The sequence below is a fragment of the Botryllus schlosseri genome, chromosome 4 (assembly GCF_051294905.1).
Source record: "Botryllus schlosseri isolate E-star chromosome 4, Bs_hap1, whole genome shotgun sequence".
Lineage (NCBI taxonomy): Eukaryota > Metazoa > Chordata > Ascidiacea > Stolidobranchia > Styelidae > Botryllus > Botryllus schlosseri.
Genome location: NC_137239.1, coordinates 24070932 through 24089316, shown reverse-complemented (window position 1 = coordinate 24089316; position 18385 = coordinate 24070932). Strand labels below are relative to the sequence as shown.

Genomic DNA, 18385 nt, shown 5'->3' with positions numbered 1-18385 from the left:
TTCGAATCGTCGGCAATATTGCCCACGCCTTTTGTCGAAAAGACACAGGCCTGGGTCAAGTCAGGTGTGAGTTAGAAATGAAGAAATAGGGAGGTCGAAAAGTGCTGAGTGAAATCAAAATCTATACTCATAAGATCAAGTACTCTTGACAATTTAGAAGTGGTATGATTGACGTATGGTGTTCATGACAACCAAAAGTTGAGGCAATGCTGTTGCTGATCGAGCTGTTTATGTGTCATTCAATATTATCAAAACATCGTTTACCACATATTACGCAGTAGAATGTAGCATGACCCGGATCTCTGCGGCGTGAGGCATTGGAGAGAAATGGTGTACAGCCAGAACTTGATTCCTTACGAAATATGCTGATGTGAGTGGGGTAGAACTCAGCCAGATCATTTTATGGATCCATTTAAATTGCTATGGGTAATGCCATGGTGCAATGAATACAGCAAATTTTCCGTCAGCTGGCGTTGCCGGAAAAAATTGTAGGCGAGTTTCCGCTGCGACGCTAATAATGATTGCATTCACGCCCTTCGCGAATACTGACTGCTATTATGTTTACCAGCTTTCTCAATCCAACGGATTGTGAATGCTAGGGTCGAGAAAAGCGAATCATTGATTCGAATCAACATCACAGGACAATCGAAATGTGGATACATGACAGGGGCGGGCAACTTTTCCAGTCGGCGGGCCGGATATAGGAAAATTACGTACTGGCAGGCCGCTTGCTGAATCGACACATTATTCGCCTATTTATCAACATATACAAGGAATAAATCGTATTTAATGAATGTATTTTAGCGACAGCAATGTCACTTCACGGCCATTTCTCGCCGATAATGACGAAGACCATGTGGAATTGAGAACAGCATTGTCATACAAGCGGCGCCATGTCTGCTTCTCTCTGATCATTTAACACACGCGGTGTTGTTGTTTGTGGTATTCATGGTGTTTGTCGTCTACCATGGACATTTACACCAGGCCGATATTCCTTGTTTTTGATTCCGTATCTGCCGACATGTAGCACGACCCACTTCTAGGCTTTTTGTGAGACTCCGCTTACGCGGATGAGACGGCGTGGATGAGTATAGATAATCCTCCAACGCTTAGGTAAGAATTTTGGAGTTGACCTCGGTCCGACTCGAGCCCACAACCCATTTTTCATGTAGGTGCGGATTATACCACTACGCCATCTCGCCACATAGACGGTGTAATCCTTAATTAAGATTTCAAGGCGTTCGTTCGATAAGCCCGGTACCCCAAATTTACCAAGATATGAATTCATTAGGGTTGAGAACATGGTAAATGCCGATAATGCAGGCTACGTCTTCTCGCTTCGACGAACTTACGCGCAAGCACTACTCTTGCACGCTGCGCAGTGCGCACACACGGATATAATAACATAAAGTCATTAAATTTTTATGTTTAAGCAAGTGGTGGGGAATCTCAGCAGATTGGGGTGGGGGGCCACATTATCATGTAAGACGGGAAACTATCCGCGGACCGGACAAAATCCCGTCGCGGGCCGTATGTTGCCCGCCCCTGTTACATGATATCTGTCGTCAGGCAAAGCATTTTTTATGACAGATTCCAATAACAGTGAGCTGAAATGTATTCACGCATGTTCAGTTCAGTTAGGTTTATTAGTAATTTTTATCAGTTCAATACACCACAAAAATGAGATACAATGAAAAGATAAGAAGGTGTCGAAACGACTTGGAGTAGTCTTTGGAATCAGAGACCAGCCTTGGCCTTAGCGATGTCAAGAGAAGGCATCCTCACTGAATGAAGTAAAAGAGGATAGCATAATAAAAGGCAAGCATCAAAAAATGGGGTGGTATGTCACGGGAGGCGAGATCGATACGTCATGTCGTGGTCAGGTAATCTTGAAGGCGGACTAGTATTTATTTAGTAGAAATCGACTGTCGAGGCGAACTCGCACCCAGAAATTTACTTTACGCGTTCGTTCAAGAATCACGAACATATAATGTTGAATGTGAAGGTGTCGAAGTCAGGGATCCTCTTTCAGTTGATTTCGGTCATCTGGTAGAGTGTATCGTTCGCAATCTAGAGCAAGAGACTGTGGCAGGTATAGGAATGATGAGGTAGCAGTGGATCGGCAATCCTTTGAAATGGCGAAACTCAAATCAGCATAGCTTTTCTTGATAAACCGATCATTTTAATCGACCAGATGTAAGCTCCAGCTACCTCTGTTCCTGTAAAAACAGTAATAGCCCATTCCCGCTGCTGGAAAGTTGGAATCGAACTGACTGTGACGCTGATAGGTCATTTAGGGTCCAGTTATATATATGAGTTCTTTAATCAGTTGGTCCATGCTTCGTCCTGCAAATCTCCTCGAATTTCGCTTATAGGTTGATTAATATCAGCAATAAATTTTGGTTGATAAACTGGTTGGAAATTCGACTCGAGAGGAATTTTCAGTATCTGATTCGCCACGGCTATCATTCGATTTTGCCCATCCTTAGCTTTTATCCTCCGGCTATGCTGGTTATTCGCTGCAATCTACGGCGATATCCGTGCGGAAAATTACGGTTTTTGCGGACGTAAAATGCCTGTCACTCGAAGCGTTACAAAAAGATTCCGGTAATCCCTACGTTTCGCGAACTTGTTCTGACTATTTGGCGTTTGGTTGACTGTTTCATATATACCATCAAGTGATTTTTAGTAGCGCTAAGCGGATAAAGTATCTGGTATCGATTAGCAAAAAAACGCCACAAACTCGGCAATCAGGAAGCGATTGATTTTATGTATTGTCAACCGTGGATGAGATCTCATATTAGCAGACTTCATAAAGCCTTGTTCTATTAGGCTTCGAAGCACTTCGACGCGTAAAGACTACGAATTTTTAATTTCAAAATCAGGTATGAGAAATGGTATGCGTTCTGCATAATGAGTGCTGTGAGTTGCCGTATTATCAGTTACGTAAATGTTGCAATGCTGGAGCTTATAGATATCAATATGCAATATCATGGAACGGGAGGTTATTGTCGCCGAATCCTATACGCCAAGTTTTGGTATCGGGTTAAAGTTAAAGGATTAGGGGTTAGACTAGAATAACTCTGATATAACATGTCAAAGTGTCGCTAGAAATATCTTTGCTTCTAAAGCATCACTACCAAATCTGTCGCTCAATTCCCCCTATTTACCAGAGCGTAATTTGCAGCGCAACCCGATTGTGTTGTTACTCAACTATTGTCCGTTGCTGCAGAGCACCCAAATTATGGGCCGCGAGATAAATGGGTCGCGAAGGATGTATGCTTGGATCATCGCCGCACCAGGGCGATCGTTTAATTTACGTAACAAATACTTAGTACCATTCAAGTCGAAATACAAGCAATTACTACTAAATAAATACAGTCCATCCTCAAGATTACCGGACCACGACTGACCTATCGATCTCGCTTCCCATGACATGCCGCCCTATTCCTTGTCGCTTCCTTTTCTATACTATCTTCTTTACTTTCATTCAGTGTGCATGCCTCCTCTTTACATCGCCTAGGCCAAGGTGGGTGTCCGATTCCATAGACAACTCCTAGTCGCTTCGACATCTTCCTTTCTTTTCATTGTATCGCATTTTTTGTGGTGTATTGAACTGATAAAATTGCTAATAAACCAATGATGATGATGATGATGATGATGATAGTCTCTCGCAAAAATAGATTCCTTCTTGCTTGGCGCAATCTCTTTCAACAACACTCCGTACACTCTGAAGTCCACTGTATTACGTACCGTCAACAGGTGGAGCGTGCAAAATAACAATTAAGTTTGTACTTGTTATGACAAAATGACTTTCTCATGAAAGAAGGGCCGCCTCTGTATTACACATATCGGTTTGATGTCGTAGTAACGTTTGTCTGGTATTTCATTTCTCTGAAAAGATTTTGCTTACACGGTTAATACGCAGACAGGGGAGAGAGAGGGAGAGAGAGAGGGAGAAGGAGAGAGAGAGAGAGGGAGAAGGAGAGAGAGAGAGAGAGAGAGAGTTGGTTTCCGACTTGTTGAGGCTATTCACTACCGACATCACAGCGTTACCGTTTGCGGATTAGCTTGTCGTGTGTTACATGTGACCGTAGTGCGTATAATGGGGTCGTCGAACAACAACAAAAAACTTGTTAATGCATTTCTCCTTCGTATTTTATCGTACGAAACTTGATCGGCTGTGCAGTGTGCACATTAATGTTGTATACCAACTGATTTCTCGCCATATGTATATAGCTATTCCGATCATACAGTTGAATATTCTTCGTACCATTCTCAGCCCCACGCTACTGTACGTCTATAGGAATAGATATATTGTTTGAGGCCAAGATCGGCGGCATCATTTCTGGCTCGTGAACATCACCCACACTTCGACTCCTGATGGACGGAGAGTTCATTTCGTCATTTGGACGTTACACCCATTTTGCTGGTTCAAGGTCACATATTTGCTCACAACTCTGCAATATCGGTACCATCATATCGACTATATAGTTTTGCTATACTCGCAATTCGACAAACCCGGGCCATAGGCAGTGCTAGATTCGTAACCATCGGTAGATGCAGTTAGGGAGATATTATTTCTTTTTGATCAGAACTCATCGACAGTTTGCTTTAGTGCGTCATGAAAAACCCAGAGTCTTACAAATACAAATGGGTAGTATTATTATCGGCAAGTTTGACCTGTTCTCTTACCTGGGGCCTGGCGTACACAATCGGCTTGTTTTATATCAGTTGGGTTGACGAGTTTGACGCTGGAAATGGAGAAGTCGCTGTTATTGGAGGAATCAACACTGGCGTTTCATGCCTATTAGGTATGGAATTCACTTCCCTCTGACGATAATAGGATGGTGATACGTGATACCATGTATGCCTCAGTAGTTCGTATGCGGTCTTTTTGCTACAAATCTCTTATTTTTTGCGAATTCTGTTTATCATTACAAGCTACAATTTCTTAACGGAACAATATTTGCTCACAATGCAATGAAGATATGTTCTCTGTTATCTCCATCTTGTTTCCAGGGCCCCTTTATGACGTCATGAATACCCGTTTGGGGTATCGCAAAGCTGGAGCTCTGAGTGGGATTTTGATGGCTGTCGGCTACATTGGTAGCGCGTTAGCTACCAATTTATTCATGTTGTGCTTTTTTTATGGAGTCATACAAGGTAAATTGCATTGTTGTGTCGCGGTGGTTTATATAATTCTACGAGTAGACATACAATATTAGTGACGGTATTGCAAACTAGTTGAAGGCTTTTAATTTCATGTCAGATATCCTCGCAGTCAGCCTACGACTGTTGCGGGGTGTGTCCAGTGGCGTAGCAGCCACTTGGCGGTTCTGGCTCTGCGCCAGGGGCGGCAGGCTCAAAGGTGGCGGCAAAATGAGGCTGCACAATGTACACAGCCGGCTAAAAGCAGCGTAACTGGTAGTCCTATAGCTGGCATCACGTGAGCTAAAATTGAATAAAACTGGCCTCAATTAAAAGCTATTGTCGCGCTGATTCAGAAAACACGAATTAATATGTTAACATGGTAATGGAACCACTCCAAAATAGCAGTCAAAGCCGATTGTTCCTAACAATCGGAGCACCGCAACACACTGACCAATCGACCATTATAACCGAAATTATATCGAGCGATTATTCGGAACAATGCCGATTTTCAGACCAGCATTTATAAATTGTATTTCCGGAATCAGGGGAACAATAGCTTTCGATAAGATCAGTATTGTTAAATTTGAGCGCTCGGAGGGCCTGGCCAACTATAGGATAACCATGACCATGACCAATTATGCTGCTTTTAGCTGGCTCAGCAGTAGGCCTGTCTGGGTATTCACGTGTGACAACTAAACTTGAAGCTCAAACCAGGTTTACCGGCATAGCCTACACCACTTAATGATGTGTTTGGATTTTTTAATCCTCACGCGCTGCTGCAAAGCGAAAGTCAAAATTTATTCACCAGCGGTTTTAAAAGCACCTATGACGACGAGGTGGACTTTTTGGAGTTAGCTGTGGAAATTGACAGATTTAAGAGGCTGGTATGGAGCAGTGAAACCACGTTCAATCGTAGTGCAACAGCGTTTGATGTTTTACAGTGGTTAGTTAATGCAAAGCTACTTGATTCGACACCATATTTATAATCGTGTGTGAAACTTTATCTGACCATTGGTGTTTCAACTCCAAGCTGTGAGAGGAGCTGCTGAAAGCTCAAACTGATCAAGTGTTATTCACGTTCTACCATGAATGATGATCGGCTATCAGCTCTATCCATTCTGTCTATAGAAAGAGACTAATATACGTTCAAAAACTTGAATTTGAGGATATTACCGCTGATATTATCGCTATTTCTCGTCTGTATTATTTTTGGCCTTAGTAACGTTGGGACGGTGAGGCTGAGATGCGGCATATTATTTGTAATTATCTGTATTGACAAGATTGCTTGAAAATTAGTCGAAATTTGCTGCTGTCTACTTAGGGGAGGGGGGGGGCGGCATTTTAAGCGAGAGCCAGGGGCGGCAGCACATGCTGCTACGCCAGTGGGTGTGACAATTGTGATAATTCTATATAACCAGGCTGATACGCTAGCATTAGAGGCTACTTCATGAATGTAAGACTTGTTAGTAGGGCTGGGCACAATGATCCGAGTACTCGAATCTGAATCGAGTATTAATTTTATTGATTTGAGTCAGAATCGAATCACTCGGGTACTAGATTTTGCCCAGTCCTTCTTGTAAGTACTGGTATTTGCAATTGTTATTGTAGCGCAAATCCAGAAATTAATGTCATGGAATGGGAATGCCGATTGCGCAAGCATTACAATTATCAAGTTCAACGTCAGGTTCGTCGCCTAATTTGACCAATTTCATAATTAGGGAGATTTGTTTGAGTCAAAACTACGTCAAAATTGTAGCGTTAGGCCAAAAAATGTCAAAATTGTTTACAGAATCAAAAAAAAATTTGCAATCTGCATTTCGTTTGTATCGTATCACCAAGATGACTTGTAAAAATTCAGTTTCACAAGACTTCCACTCTAATCTAAACAGTCAACACAATGACTTGGACTCGGACTCGAGTCGAAACACTATGACCCGGACTCGACCCTCTGCTCGCCGACTTGGACTAGAACTTGACTCGATGATGAATTGAAAATGTCTCGACCTGACTCGAGTCAAAACTATGGAAGTGAGATTGGCATGCGACATATTTTTTACTTCCAACAGATTGTTCTTGAATTCTTGGTCACTTTCTACCCAGGAAGGAAAGTATTTTTCGTTGTACTGCAACAAATTTTAATTATTTCTCCCATAATAGGTGATGTAGCTACTGGAATTCTTCATGTAAAACTTCGTCAGTTTTTGAGTTGAAAAAAGTTTTTTCAGGCCAAACTACTTCGTAAGGACAGTTCGAACCAAAAATTAAGATGAGTAGTACAATTCTAACATTATGCCGGAAAACACCTTATTTGCATACGTTAGGTCAAAGTTTGGTCAAAATTAAGTTTCTTAAGGTCAAAAAATGTCAAAATTTTGATTTTTTAGGTCAAAATCTTCCGTCTTTTAGGTCAAAAAAATCGCCCTAGTCATAATCAACAAGGATGGTTTTAACCTCACCGTGTTTGGTTCGTCTTCGCATGAACTCGAACTTCTAGATTCTAGAACAAGTTGTCTGTGAATATATGCCTAAATCTGTATGGTGTCATATGACGCAACATGCTAATTCTAAAGACTATAGAAGTGGATTCAAGCAAAATCTAGTTGTAACATTCGATTATGATGAGGTAACAACATTAAAATTCTAATTCCAGATCATATGCAGCATTCAGTTTTTGTCGCAACCTACTGTGTTATCCTTTCTTAAATCCAGTGTGAATGCCTCTAATTTACATGCTATAGGCCAAGGTGAGTGTCTGATTAAAAGACTACTCCAAGTCGTTCCGGCAGCCTCCTATATCTTTCCATTATATCGCCATCTTGTAGTGTATTGGTTTGATAGGAAATTTATTAAATGATGATGATGATGATGTATCTTTTGCTTACTCACTCCATATAACCATAGTGACCGGTTATAGTTATACAATTCATACATCTAGAAGTTTAGTTACTAAATATATTACCGCAGTTCAGTTAGAAAGTACTACACAGGTTAAGTGGTTAACATATCTTCATGTAAATTTGCGAATGGTATATGGACTAGGGATGGTGTGATCCTCTGAAAGGTTCAGGTTCGTGTGAACGCGAACCTTTTTAAAAGGTCCTGTGTGAACGCAAACGTGAACCTCATGACGTCACGTGACGTCATATTGCTAATTCCAACCCTATATTTCAATGAAGTGATAGCCTATATTTATATCAATGTTCACATTACCTAGCGACGACTCGGGCCACATACTGCCACAATGCTGAGTTAGATATTGACGTTCTAAACGTCACCAAATGTATCAACAGAGGCAATCAAAAGATATAATAATCCGATACAATCAATATCGTCCGTCTCTTTGCGAACGATTTCGACGAGGACTTACAAGCAGGGCATGGTATGGTATGGTATGGTATGGAAGTATGGTATGGTATGGAACGAAATTTCGGTATGGAATATGGAAGAGTGCAAGTATGGTATGGTATGGAAATTTCCCGAGTATGGTATGGAATGTGTTTTCCATACTTCCATACTTTTTCCATACTTTGCCAGTTTTGCCCGAACATGACAATAATCCTAAACTTTCGATTTGTCAAATTGATTGCATACCACATAAAATCGCTCACTGTCTATGTGCATGTCTCAAATTGGGATTCATGACTCACCCATCCCGGTCGACATCTATTTGAAGACAACAAAGTTTCGCGCCGCGCATATGAATGAAAATAATATTATTGATAATTATGCCGATTCAAATATCATAAAAATGAATGATATTCGACCGCGGTCACGTTACAATTGCATTTCGCTTATCGTAACTTCCACTACGTAAATAACCAACGTAGTTCTAAAATCGTAGACTATGAGAATGTAGAAGTTACATCAATATTTTTATCAATTTGTTGAACTTGGAAATAATTTTCTGCGCTTTGGGAGGATGATTATCACGCAATATCTATTTGACAGAACCATCATTGTAATTCAAAAAATATGTAGCTTGTCTTGAAGCGACGTTACGATATGCAGGCCTACAGCACGCATGGTAACTTCATGAAATCTGGTTATTTCTGATACAATGGACAGCGGACACCTTGATGTTGGCTAATGAAGCTAACGAGTGTCACCCACAGATTGACGGATAAAATAGACATTTGATTAGCTGTCGCAACATGATTGTAGCGATGTACAATTTATTTAAAGATATATCCCAGTGCAGGTGTTTCCAACCAATGGGGAATAGACTCAATTGGAAAACAAATTCTTTACATTATTACCTTCGTTTATTAAACGTCTGTATGAAATGCCGATCGTATATATCTCCAATATTTCTTCGCTCATTTGCAATTCAGCAATTCGTATTATCAGTGCCTCCAATTAGCGAGAATCGATTGGACAGCGGCATGCGATCTCCCTCATATAGGGTGTTTTTTATTCGTATGCGAAATGGTGTGATTGAAATCACCTGATTCGTTAAAATAAAAGTTCATATGTATATCAATATGTAGTCTTGGGAGATCGTGGAATCGCTAATTCATAGCCTAGCCGGACTCGTTATTGCTGAAAGGACATATATTTCTTACTACTCGAGTTTTAGTAGCGTGCGACAGTGTAGGTTATGGTGGCTTATATCTACCATACGCATAAGTTCGTCAACACCAGGAAGTTTATCTGACCCATGCAATATATTCGACATTTACACATGTAAATTGATACTACCTTGGTACATTTGGAAAAATTTCAAACCCTTCCTATTTTTCTGTCGGTTTACCTCACATATCCATTTTACGGAGGCGCAACATTGCGTGTACGGTCACCAGTTCACTGCTAATTGATTTTATTGCGTGCTGTTCCATTCTTGGGGTCTTAACTTTCACCAATAGCAAGTCTTTACAAAAGAAAGTCTTATCAAATTTTATTGGAGGAACAATTTTAAAGAGTAGGCTACACAGGTTGGGAACCTACCTTATAATTTGACAATGCCTTTGTTTTATGTAATTCTGTAACTGAGGTTATGCTAGCAGTGCGTTACCACACTAGATTTACATGTCGTGAGATTCTGTTGTGATTTCCAAATAATCCCGTGTGTATAGGCCTACATTATACGTTCCTACATCGCTGACGACATATGGTATTAAGAAACTGGGGATATCATTGGTGTATCAGGACAGTTTAAATGGATAATCTCATCCAAAATAATTAGAATATATACGCCGGAACATTTCCACGCATCAAAAATAGAATATCACTTGAGAGGTTGGTCAAGTTGCGAAAGTATGGAAAAAGTATCAAATATGGTATGGAAGAATGTTGGTATGGTATGGAAAATTGTCAAGTATGGTATGGAACGATTGGGCGGGTATGGAGTATGGAAGATTCTCATTCCATTACATACCATACCATGCCCTGCTTACAAGAGAATATAAGCTTACGCCTTAACTGTCTAGGCCAGATATTGATATTGAGCACAGTGTAAAAGGGGTTTCTATACTTGCTGCCGATATTACCCCATTAACAAAAGTTATACAGCAGTAGACAAACCCCAATCGCATTGATTTTGTTTCTATGATACAATAAAAATATAAACTTAAGATTGACCCCGTACACCTGCTAGATTTTTCACATCAGACAACGATGCCAATTCCATTGATTGGTTGAATAAGTGTCATTCGCTGATTACATGTAGTGTATTTCGCTCTTGATGTTGTGTCATTGCGGGTCAAGCTCACAGCAGAGAGTCACAAATATCCACAAACGGAAAGCTGGATATTTCGAGCAAATTTTTGCAACAAAGCAGGTAAAATTTTTGAAATTGCCAAGGTGCATATGCTCGTTTAGTGTTGACTTTTTTTATGCTGCCCGGATTTGGTTTTTATGATACAGTAAACATATGAAATCAAGACTGACCTCGTACGACTGCTAGATTATAATATTGCATGATTTTCCATGCTGCCAGCGCCATGCATAGAGTGACCCGCAGTTGAAATGCAATAAATTTCAACCCAAGATGTTTTAATTAGGGCTGGGCACAATGATTCGAGTACTCGAATCTGAATCGAATATTAGTTTTAATGATTCGAGTCGAGTAGTAAAAAACGATTTTTGCGAGTACTGAAATTATACCATTCTAGCCGCTGAAAGTTAATTTATCAACGAGAATTATAGTTTCGATACTAATTTTCACTGTTGAAGCCTTGTAACCTTGATTGGCCGTATCGTAGCACACGAAACATAGTACAAAGCTACGGACCTTACTGGAAATAGCACATTTCCGAAGTCATGATCGTCCCACAACATTGTCCCCAAGTGCAATGAAATCGGTATGGTCGAAAAATACCAAAGTATATTTAATGTGATGGATAACATACATTATATTCTTTGTGGTCGCATAAAAGATTCATATTTGAACTTTGACATATTGCATTGGGTTATGACGTCATAACGAGTAGTACTCGATTACTCGATTCGACTCGAAGTATATTACGTGATTCAGAATCGAATCACTCAGGTATACTCGATTTTGCCCAGCCCTAGTTATAATGAAGTGAAAATTGTAATATATGAAAAAGGTTCACAGTGCAGAACCTACCAAGGTTCGTTGGTGGACGTGAACCTGTAAATTTCGGAGGTTCACACACAGAACGCGAACGTGAACCTCACGTTCACACCATCCCTAGTATGGACATGTTTCCGTTTAACTCAATTGCGCAGTATCATATGGGTCATTTAAAATATAGATCAATCGAGCTGAAGTACGCCTATAGCTATTACAAGCTGTATCTCACGATCTCAAATAGCAACCTGCTATATGTTATGTTTCTGCAATACCATGTTGACATAATTTGTAAATACACTGATATGTAATTCGATTAAAACAACTATTAAGTAATTGCAGGTAATTGAAGTAATTGCAATTCTAGTGTAAGTTCTGCTAATATGCACCGCACCAGCAATTGACATGAATGCTATTAGCTGTTGATCATTGATCAATGATTTCGTGACAAGTCCGGCATTGTGTATGACGGCATTTCAGGGATAAATCGTTCCACGTGATATATACGTACAGATAGCGTCAGTACTGGTACGAATCGTTTCTAATTCACAGTACCGATTCAGGTTTCGGGTTTGGACTTGCTTATTTCGGGGCGTCATTAGCGGTCAACAAGTACTTCATTCAACAACGCACATTCGCGGAAGGCATGGCGACGTTTGGATCGGGAGCAGGAGGATTTGGGTTCACGATATTGAGCCAATATCTGATTGTGACGTACGGATGGCGAGTGAGACCAAGTTAAATACCAGTCACACTTTTATGCGGCTTATTAACGACGATATTGAATTTGTTGTATGAAGCCTAACTGAGGTTTCTTTGTGTGATATAATCAACGCGTACGCATAAGTTATATATTATGGAAACCAATGTGTTGGAAATGGGGTTGGGATTTCGGGTTCAATTTGGATATCCTACGATCGGGATTAACCCGGGATTAGCAAAGTCAGTAGTCGCCATTGTTGATGTTGCTAACGATAGTACGTAAGAAAACATAGTATGCCCGTGAGATATCGTCTAGCTGCAGAATGTGTATAAACGCACATCGCACATATGCTATTGGCCAAAGAGATAGTACATGCCTGCAGCATGTTTCCGTAGCCTTCACTTTTCCTTTGCAAAAAGCTATAGGGAAGATATTACCAAAACCGGGGTTGTAATCTTGGTACGTTTTGGCAATTAATTGCTCGAGGGAGAGGGCTCCCAATGTTTTACACTATGTGCCATCTTGTAAATTTCATTAAATCTCCGAGGAAGCTCACTCGTAAGATGCGAAATTCAGGCTATGATTCGCCTCTACTTCTTGATTGATTGGATATTTGTGTGCCCCTTGCCAGCCTTGAGAGAAGTGATGTCTTCTCTGTCGGGTGATTGTAAGTTTTGTATCAGTCGAAAACTATATAGTCTCTGATGACTTTCAGGCAGGCGTTGTCCGCAATTAAAAATGAAAACGAAATTTCATGATGATTTGTTGGGTCATTTCGGAAATGCTACACTGCGAGCTACCATGCTATATATAATATATATCATCGGTGAGCGAAGCTGGGATTTGATGTTGACGTAGTGCAATGCATGCAGCAATACAACATGTCAGTTTGGGCGACTATTGGCGTTAGATTAAAGTTTGGTTCGTTGTCACTGGTCATATGTGCTAATCCTGACCTTCAGCCAATACCATGTATCGGTAGCAATAAACTTGGATAGGTATATCTCTCTTATTCACATTTCGCATACTTACGCGCTGCTGATCAACATTAGCATTATATAGGTATGGAAATATATTCACACCCTGTCTCAAACCTTAAGGCCTGACGCGATCGCTCTTAATAATCCCTTTTTAACAGGGAGCAATGCTCATTTTCAGTGGAACCGCGCTTCATATTGTGGTATTATTTCAATTGACCTTCTCGCCGGATCAGTTGGATTATTTAAAACTGAACTGGAAAACACCAAACGCGACGGATAAGTCGAGCGAGCTGGGATATGAAGTTTCTAACAAAGATGACAGCGACCTCGCTTCAGTTGGTAGCGACGACAAAATCGAAATCGACGATGAAAGGGGTTAGTATCTATTTTTACTCAGTTAACACGAACAATTCTGAATTTCATCATAATAAATCTATGGATGGTGCGAACTCCTAAAAGGCCCTGATTCGCGCGAGCATGAACTTCTATGAAAGGTTGTTTATGAACACAAACATATGACGTAACACACTGTCAAAGTGCTGAAAGTGCTGGTTCATACACAAATAAATTTTCGTCGTATTGTCTGCGCCTACATTTGTTGCAGGTGTAGTACAGTCATCAATCCGAATGCGCTTGGCGTCACTGGCTGAAGTGAACTGTCTGATCTTGTCCGTATCTTATAACATTCGATTGGTAAAATTCAAATTGACCTGGGGCTAGTATACATCCCGCGCGGGCCTCTAAATCACACCAGGTACTGAAGGCCTGGTCGGTATCATCGATTTAAGCCTATAGTTATATGTTACCTCATCCTGCAGCACGGATCCTTCTGTATATATACCTGCTACGGATATGCGATAAAAATGTGCCAGGAAAATAGGTTCACGGGCTCGGTTAGATAGAAAATGACTCCAAACGGACTTTCGAATAATAATCGTATGCCATTGCCACTCGACTTACTTTAATTCTTAATTAGAATTTTTTTAATTCTTCCTTTCCAATCGTTGTGTTGAGGCTAAAACGATCTATAATTCCAATTAAATATCATAGCATTCGTCATCGAGTATTCTATTTTTAAATTCAAATTCCTCAACATTATTTAGAAGTTCAATTCTTTCGTTCTAACGATCCAGAAAACCGGACATGGCTTCGTCGGTGCACGGGCATGTTCAGAAACCCACTTTTTCTACTGATGCTGTTTACGGAATTTCTTTGCTGGATAGCGGTCTACGTTCCCTTCGTACATCTCCCAGAGCGAGCTAGGTGAGAAATTCATATACGCCGGTATTGTTAGAAACGCAGCACTGTCGCTCGCTGCCGTTCAACTTTTTGCATTACATTGCTCACAGTTTTATTGGTTCCAATGGAGCTATATATGTTAGAGTTGCCATACGTCCTGAATTTCCCGGACATGTCCGGAATTTCATTTTTAAAACGGCGTCCGGGAGAAATTTCTAAAATATGCCCAAATGTCCGGAATTTTGAAGGCTTGAAGTAAGCTAATAATTTTTTCGTAAATCAACATAAACAATATTTTATGACAGATTTATGCTGCATGAAATAATACTTCGCGTGATTTAGTATCACATATATTGGTTTTAGTATGGGGACTACCACCCTCGCAAAAACTGCGATTAAAAATAAATAAAAATTGCATTCATTTACTGAAATAAGTCTAATTGCGATCGCAATTACAAGATAACGGTATATTCATAGAGTCCGTTTAGGCCGTTTGGATACTTTATTCAAAGATAGTGGTTCTAAACCTGGGGGTAGTTTGTCTTTATTCTGGGGTTCGCGAAGATGTTGATCGTAATCAGCTTCGTAAATAGGCCGTGAGTAAGTCTGAGGAAATGTGCCGACCTTTAATTCGTAGAACTAGTAGAAGGAAAGTTATTTGAGTTTTTCGTTGATAATTCTCGGATTATCCTTGATAGATCCTCCACTTCTTTTAGTTGGAATTGAGTCAAATTTGTTTTGCATCGTCTTTGAAGACAGCTCAACAATTTCATGGGGTTTACAGAAAAATATATATTTTTTTTAATTTTCCATAATAAATTAAACATTTCAATTGGATCTGCGGAGTCTTATACTTGTTAGAATTGAACCAAATTTGGTGTGCAGTGTTTGTTTAGGATAACCTGACAATTTATTCAGTGAATTGCTGGAATCCAGAAAAAAAAGTTATTATTGAACAGCCCTAATGTACAACTGTACAATTACGCTCCTTGTATTTTCGAAGTCATTATCTCCCACCAGCTGTACCGCTAACTCTGATCATGTGAGCGGAGAGAGGATCAAAATTATAATATATGGAAGAACCAATAGTATGGACATAATTCATTCAAATCGTTTAATATACAATTGAATAGTATATTCATATTGAAATGAACCCGAATATTTTCGGCTGACGCTCATCAGGGGTAATCGTCAGCAACTTGAAGAGAATTCAAAAGAACATCGTACATCAACAATCGTTTATCATATCCCAAAATATGACGTCACAAGCATGAAATTCGAATACGAGAGCGTTAAATGTACTATTTGTAGATGGTACACCAACTCTTTTTGTTGACAGAGCCCTGGCCGGTGTATTTTGATAAAAGTCGACTCCAAGGCACACAAATGAAAGTGTGAACGGCCCCTCTCAACGACGCGAAATATGTCGTTTAACGACCAGATGCATATAGTAAGCCCCCAGAAGTTGCGTCGATGGCCCTACGGTGAGCCAAAAATCAGTGTTTATTTGTGCGGGAGGGGGCTCAAAAATGTTGCTTCTGCACCGGTTAAAGCTTACAAAACACAACCATATACTCCTGAACCGGATCGTGACCACCCCTATAGTCGATAGACAAAGCTTTGATGGTGTGACGTCATATTGATGGACAATGCGCTCAAACCTCATTTTAAATCCACTAGTGGGCGCTAAAGGGCGTCCGGAATTTGTGGCACAAAAATATGGTAACCCTAATATATGTTCCCTCCCTATGTATTTGTGTGAAACCAACACATCTATAGACAGATTTGCAGAACTCACAACCACACAAACTTAGTCTTCTATGCTTTAGTAGCAATGATGAATATTTTGGCCACCGCTAACTATTTGTAAACCAGTCTTTCGCTATTGTAAACCATGCACTGCAGGCGAAGCTTTACAACCAAATCTGCCTAACACGGCCCGATTCCTATGAATTTCGTGATGATAGATTTTTTGGTTTTTCGAATATTGCTGTTCTAGCATGTAGATTCGATTTGCGTAATTTGTAAAAATGCTTGTCCTTTATTTGTTAGTAGTTCCAATTCGAAATGGGTCACATAGTCAAGGTGTTGTGCGTAATCGTTTGTACTGTTACTGCAAATAATTTACAGACTTCTGGGCATCGACGCGACCACCGTAACATGGATTGCATCATCGATCAGCCTATCCATGTGTTTTGGCCGAATTGCAATCACTGGGATATGTAGCGCGTTAAAAATCGACCCGTTTTACGCATATGGCTTCGTAAACGTAAATACTATTATCAACAGCTTAGTGGTGAAACAAAATTGTAAACCCATACAAACTTTCCAGGTGGTATCAGGGTTGCTGACCGTATTTAGCCCGTTTCTGACTACTAAAGATGGACTTCTCTGCTATGCAATATTTTACGGACTGTTCTACGTGTCCGTTCCGCTGATTCGGGCGAGTGCTGCATCACTGTTAGGGGCGGACGTGTTTTCGATGGCTTACGGCTGGATTGTTGCCATTAGCGGTGTTGGGTTATTCATCGGACCAGCTCTTGCAGGTGACGGCCCATTGGAATTTTATTATTTGTATCCAGGCGAAGTTTCCGAATCCGTTTGCATGGTTTGAAATGAAGTTCTGTCACAGTGGTTCTCAACCGGGGGTCCGCGAAACTTTTTCAGGAGATTCGTAAAACCTCGAAATTTGCAGCCTCAATGATAACCTAATTTGCTACTTTATATTTACTTATCTCTGTTCACTCTATACTTCAGGTCTTCTGTACGACATTACAGGATCCTATGACGCAACCTTTTATGCCAGTGGAGCTTGCTTAATAGCGTGCGGAACGATGGTAGCATTTCGGAATAAAGCAAAAAGAATACAAGATGCCAAGATGACAGCAGATGTGATATACAAGCGATATGAACTATAGCATGTCAGTTTGTGTGTCGACAGGGCGTTGTTTGGTTGTCAGACCGCGGCGTGTGCTTCACCGCAAATACACTGCTGTACAAACTACTCCGTTTCCAAAGTCGCAAGTAGAAGTGGAAGTGTTAGAAAACAGTAGTAATTAATTACGCAAGTAAGTAGGTTGTCAGTCTTTCCAAGTTTGTTGTCTGAGATTGTCTCGTTGTCCGACGGTGACTCGTAACTATTGCTTAAAGTCGAATCAGTAAGCAATTGTCTTTAGGTTGTGAGTTTGTATCTGTTCCAAGATCGGGACCAATGTCTCATCCCTTCTATCTGCGGACTGCGGCATCGTAAACTATAGGCAATAATTCCGTGGCGTTTTGTTACTGGTCGCTTCATCGTTGAATTTTCGTACTGTGCGCTTTTTCAAATTTTTCGTTGTCTCGGACAACGGGAATTTTAATAAATGCTATAGCGAATTGAAGGTTGGAAAGCTGGACGGATTATGTTTTGACTAACTATACTGTCCTACCAAATGCACGATAGTACTTTGGCATCTTCATCCATGGAGTGCCACAGGATAAATTTACGCGAATAGAACTAGGACTGGTTAGAATAGAATTTGGTCGCCCCTGGTCTGATACTACAGTGACAGCGGCCATGCGAGCACGAATCGGACCCGCGTATCCAGACCAACGCTCTGACGAGGAGCAATAACGTACACAGCATGACTTTTATGTTGCATCATCGCGATGTAGCGTCGTACAAGACGGTTGCTTTTCCGTAGGGTATACTTGAAAAGCGGAAATGAACCACATTTCCTCAGGCTCTGAATCAGAATAATTGAAACGCGAAGTGAAACAAGTGCATTTCATCGCACC

The 18385-nt window shown here is 40.5% G+C and overlaps 1 protein-coding gene across 3 annotated transcripts; it reads left to right on the top strand.

The window, feature by feature from the left end:
- Window positions 1–4262: 4262 nt before the first annotated feature.
- Window positions 4263–18383, top strand: LOC145438311 (monocarboxylate transporter 14-like). 3 transcript variants are annotated; one of them, XM_080315706.1, is made up of 8 exons: window positions 4263–4814; window positions 5023–5166; window positions 12250–12413; window positions 13528–13744; window positions 14503–14632; window positions 16739–16877; window positions 16941–17154; window positions 17366–18383. In XM_080315706.1, the coding sequence occupies exons 1-8, from the start codon at window positions 4625–4627 to the stop codon at window positions 17524–17526; spliced, it is 1359 nt and encodes a 452-aa protein (XP_080171832.1). In that variant the 5' UTR covers window positions 4263–4624; the 3' UTR covers window positions 17527–18383. The 3 variants fall into 3 exon arrangements, with proteins under 3 accessions (XP_080171832.1, XP_080171833.1, XP_080171831.1); XM_080315705.1 differs by having other exon boundaries at window positions 4543–4814; window positions 14473–14632; XM_080315707.1 differs by lacking the exon at window positions 5023–5166 and having other exon boundaries at window positions 4525–4814; window positions 14473–14632.
- Window positions 18384–18385: the final 2 nt, after the last annotated feature.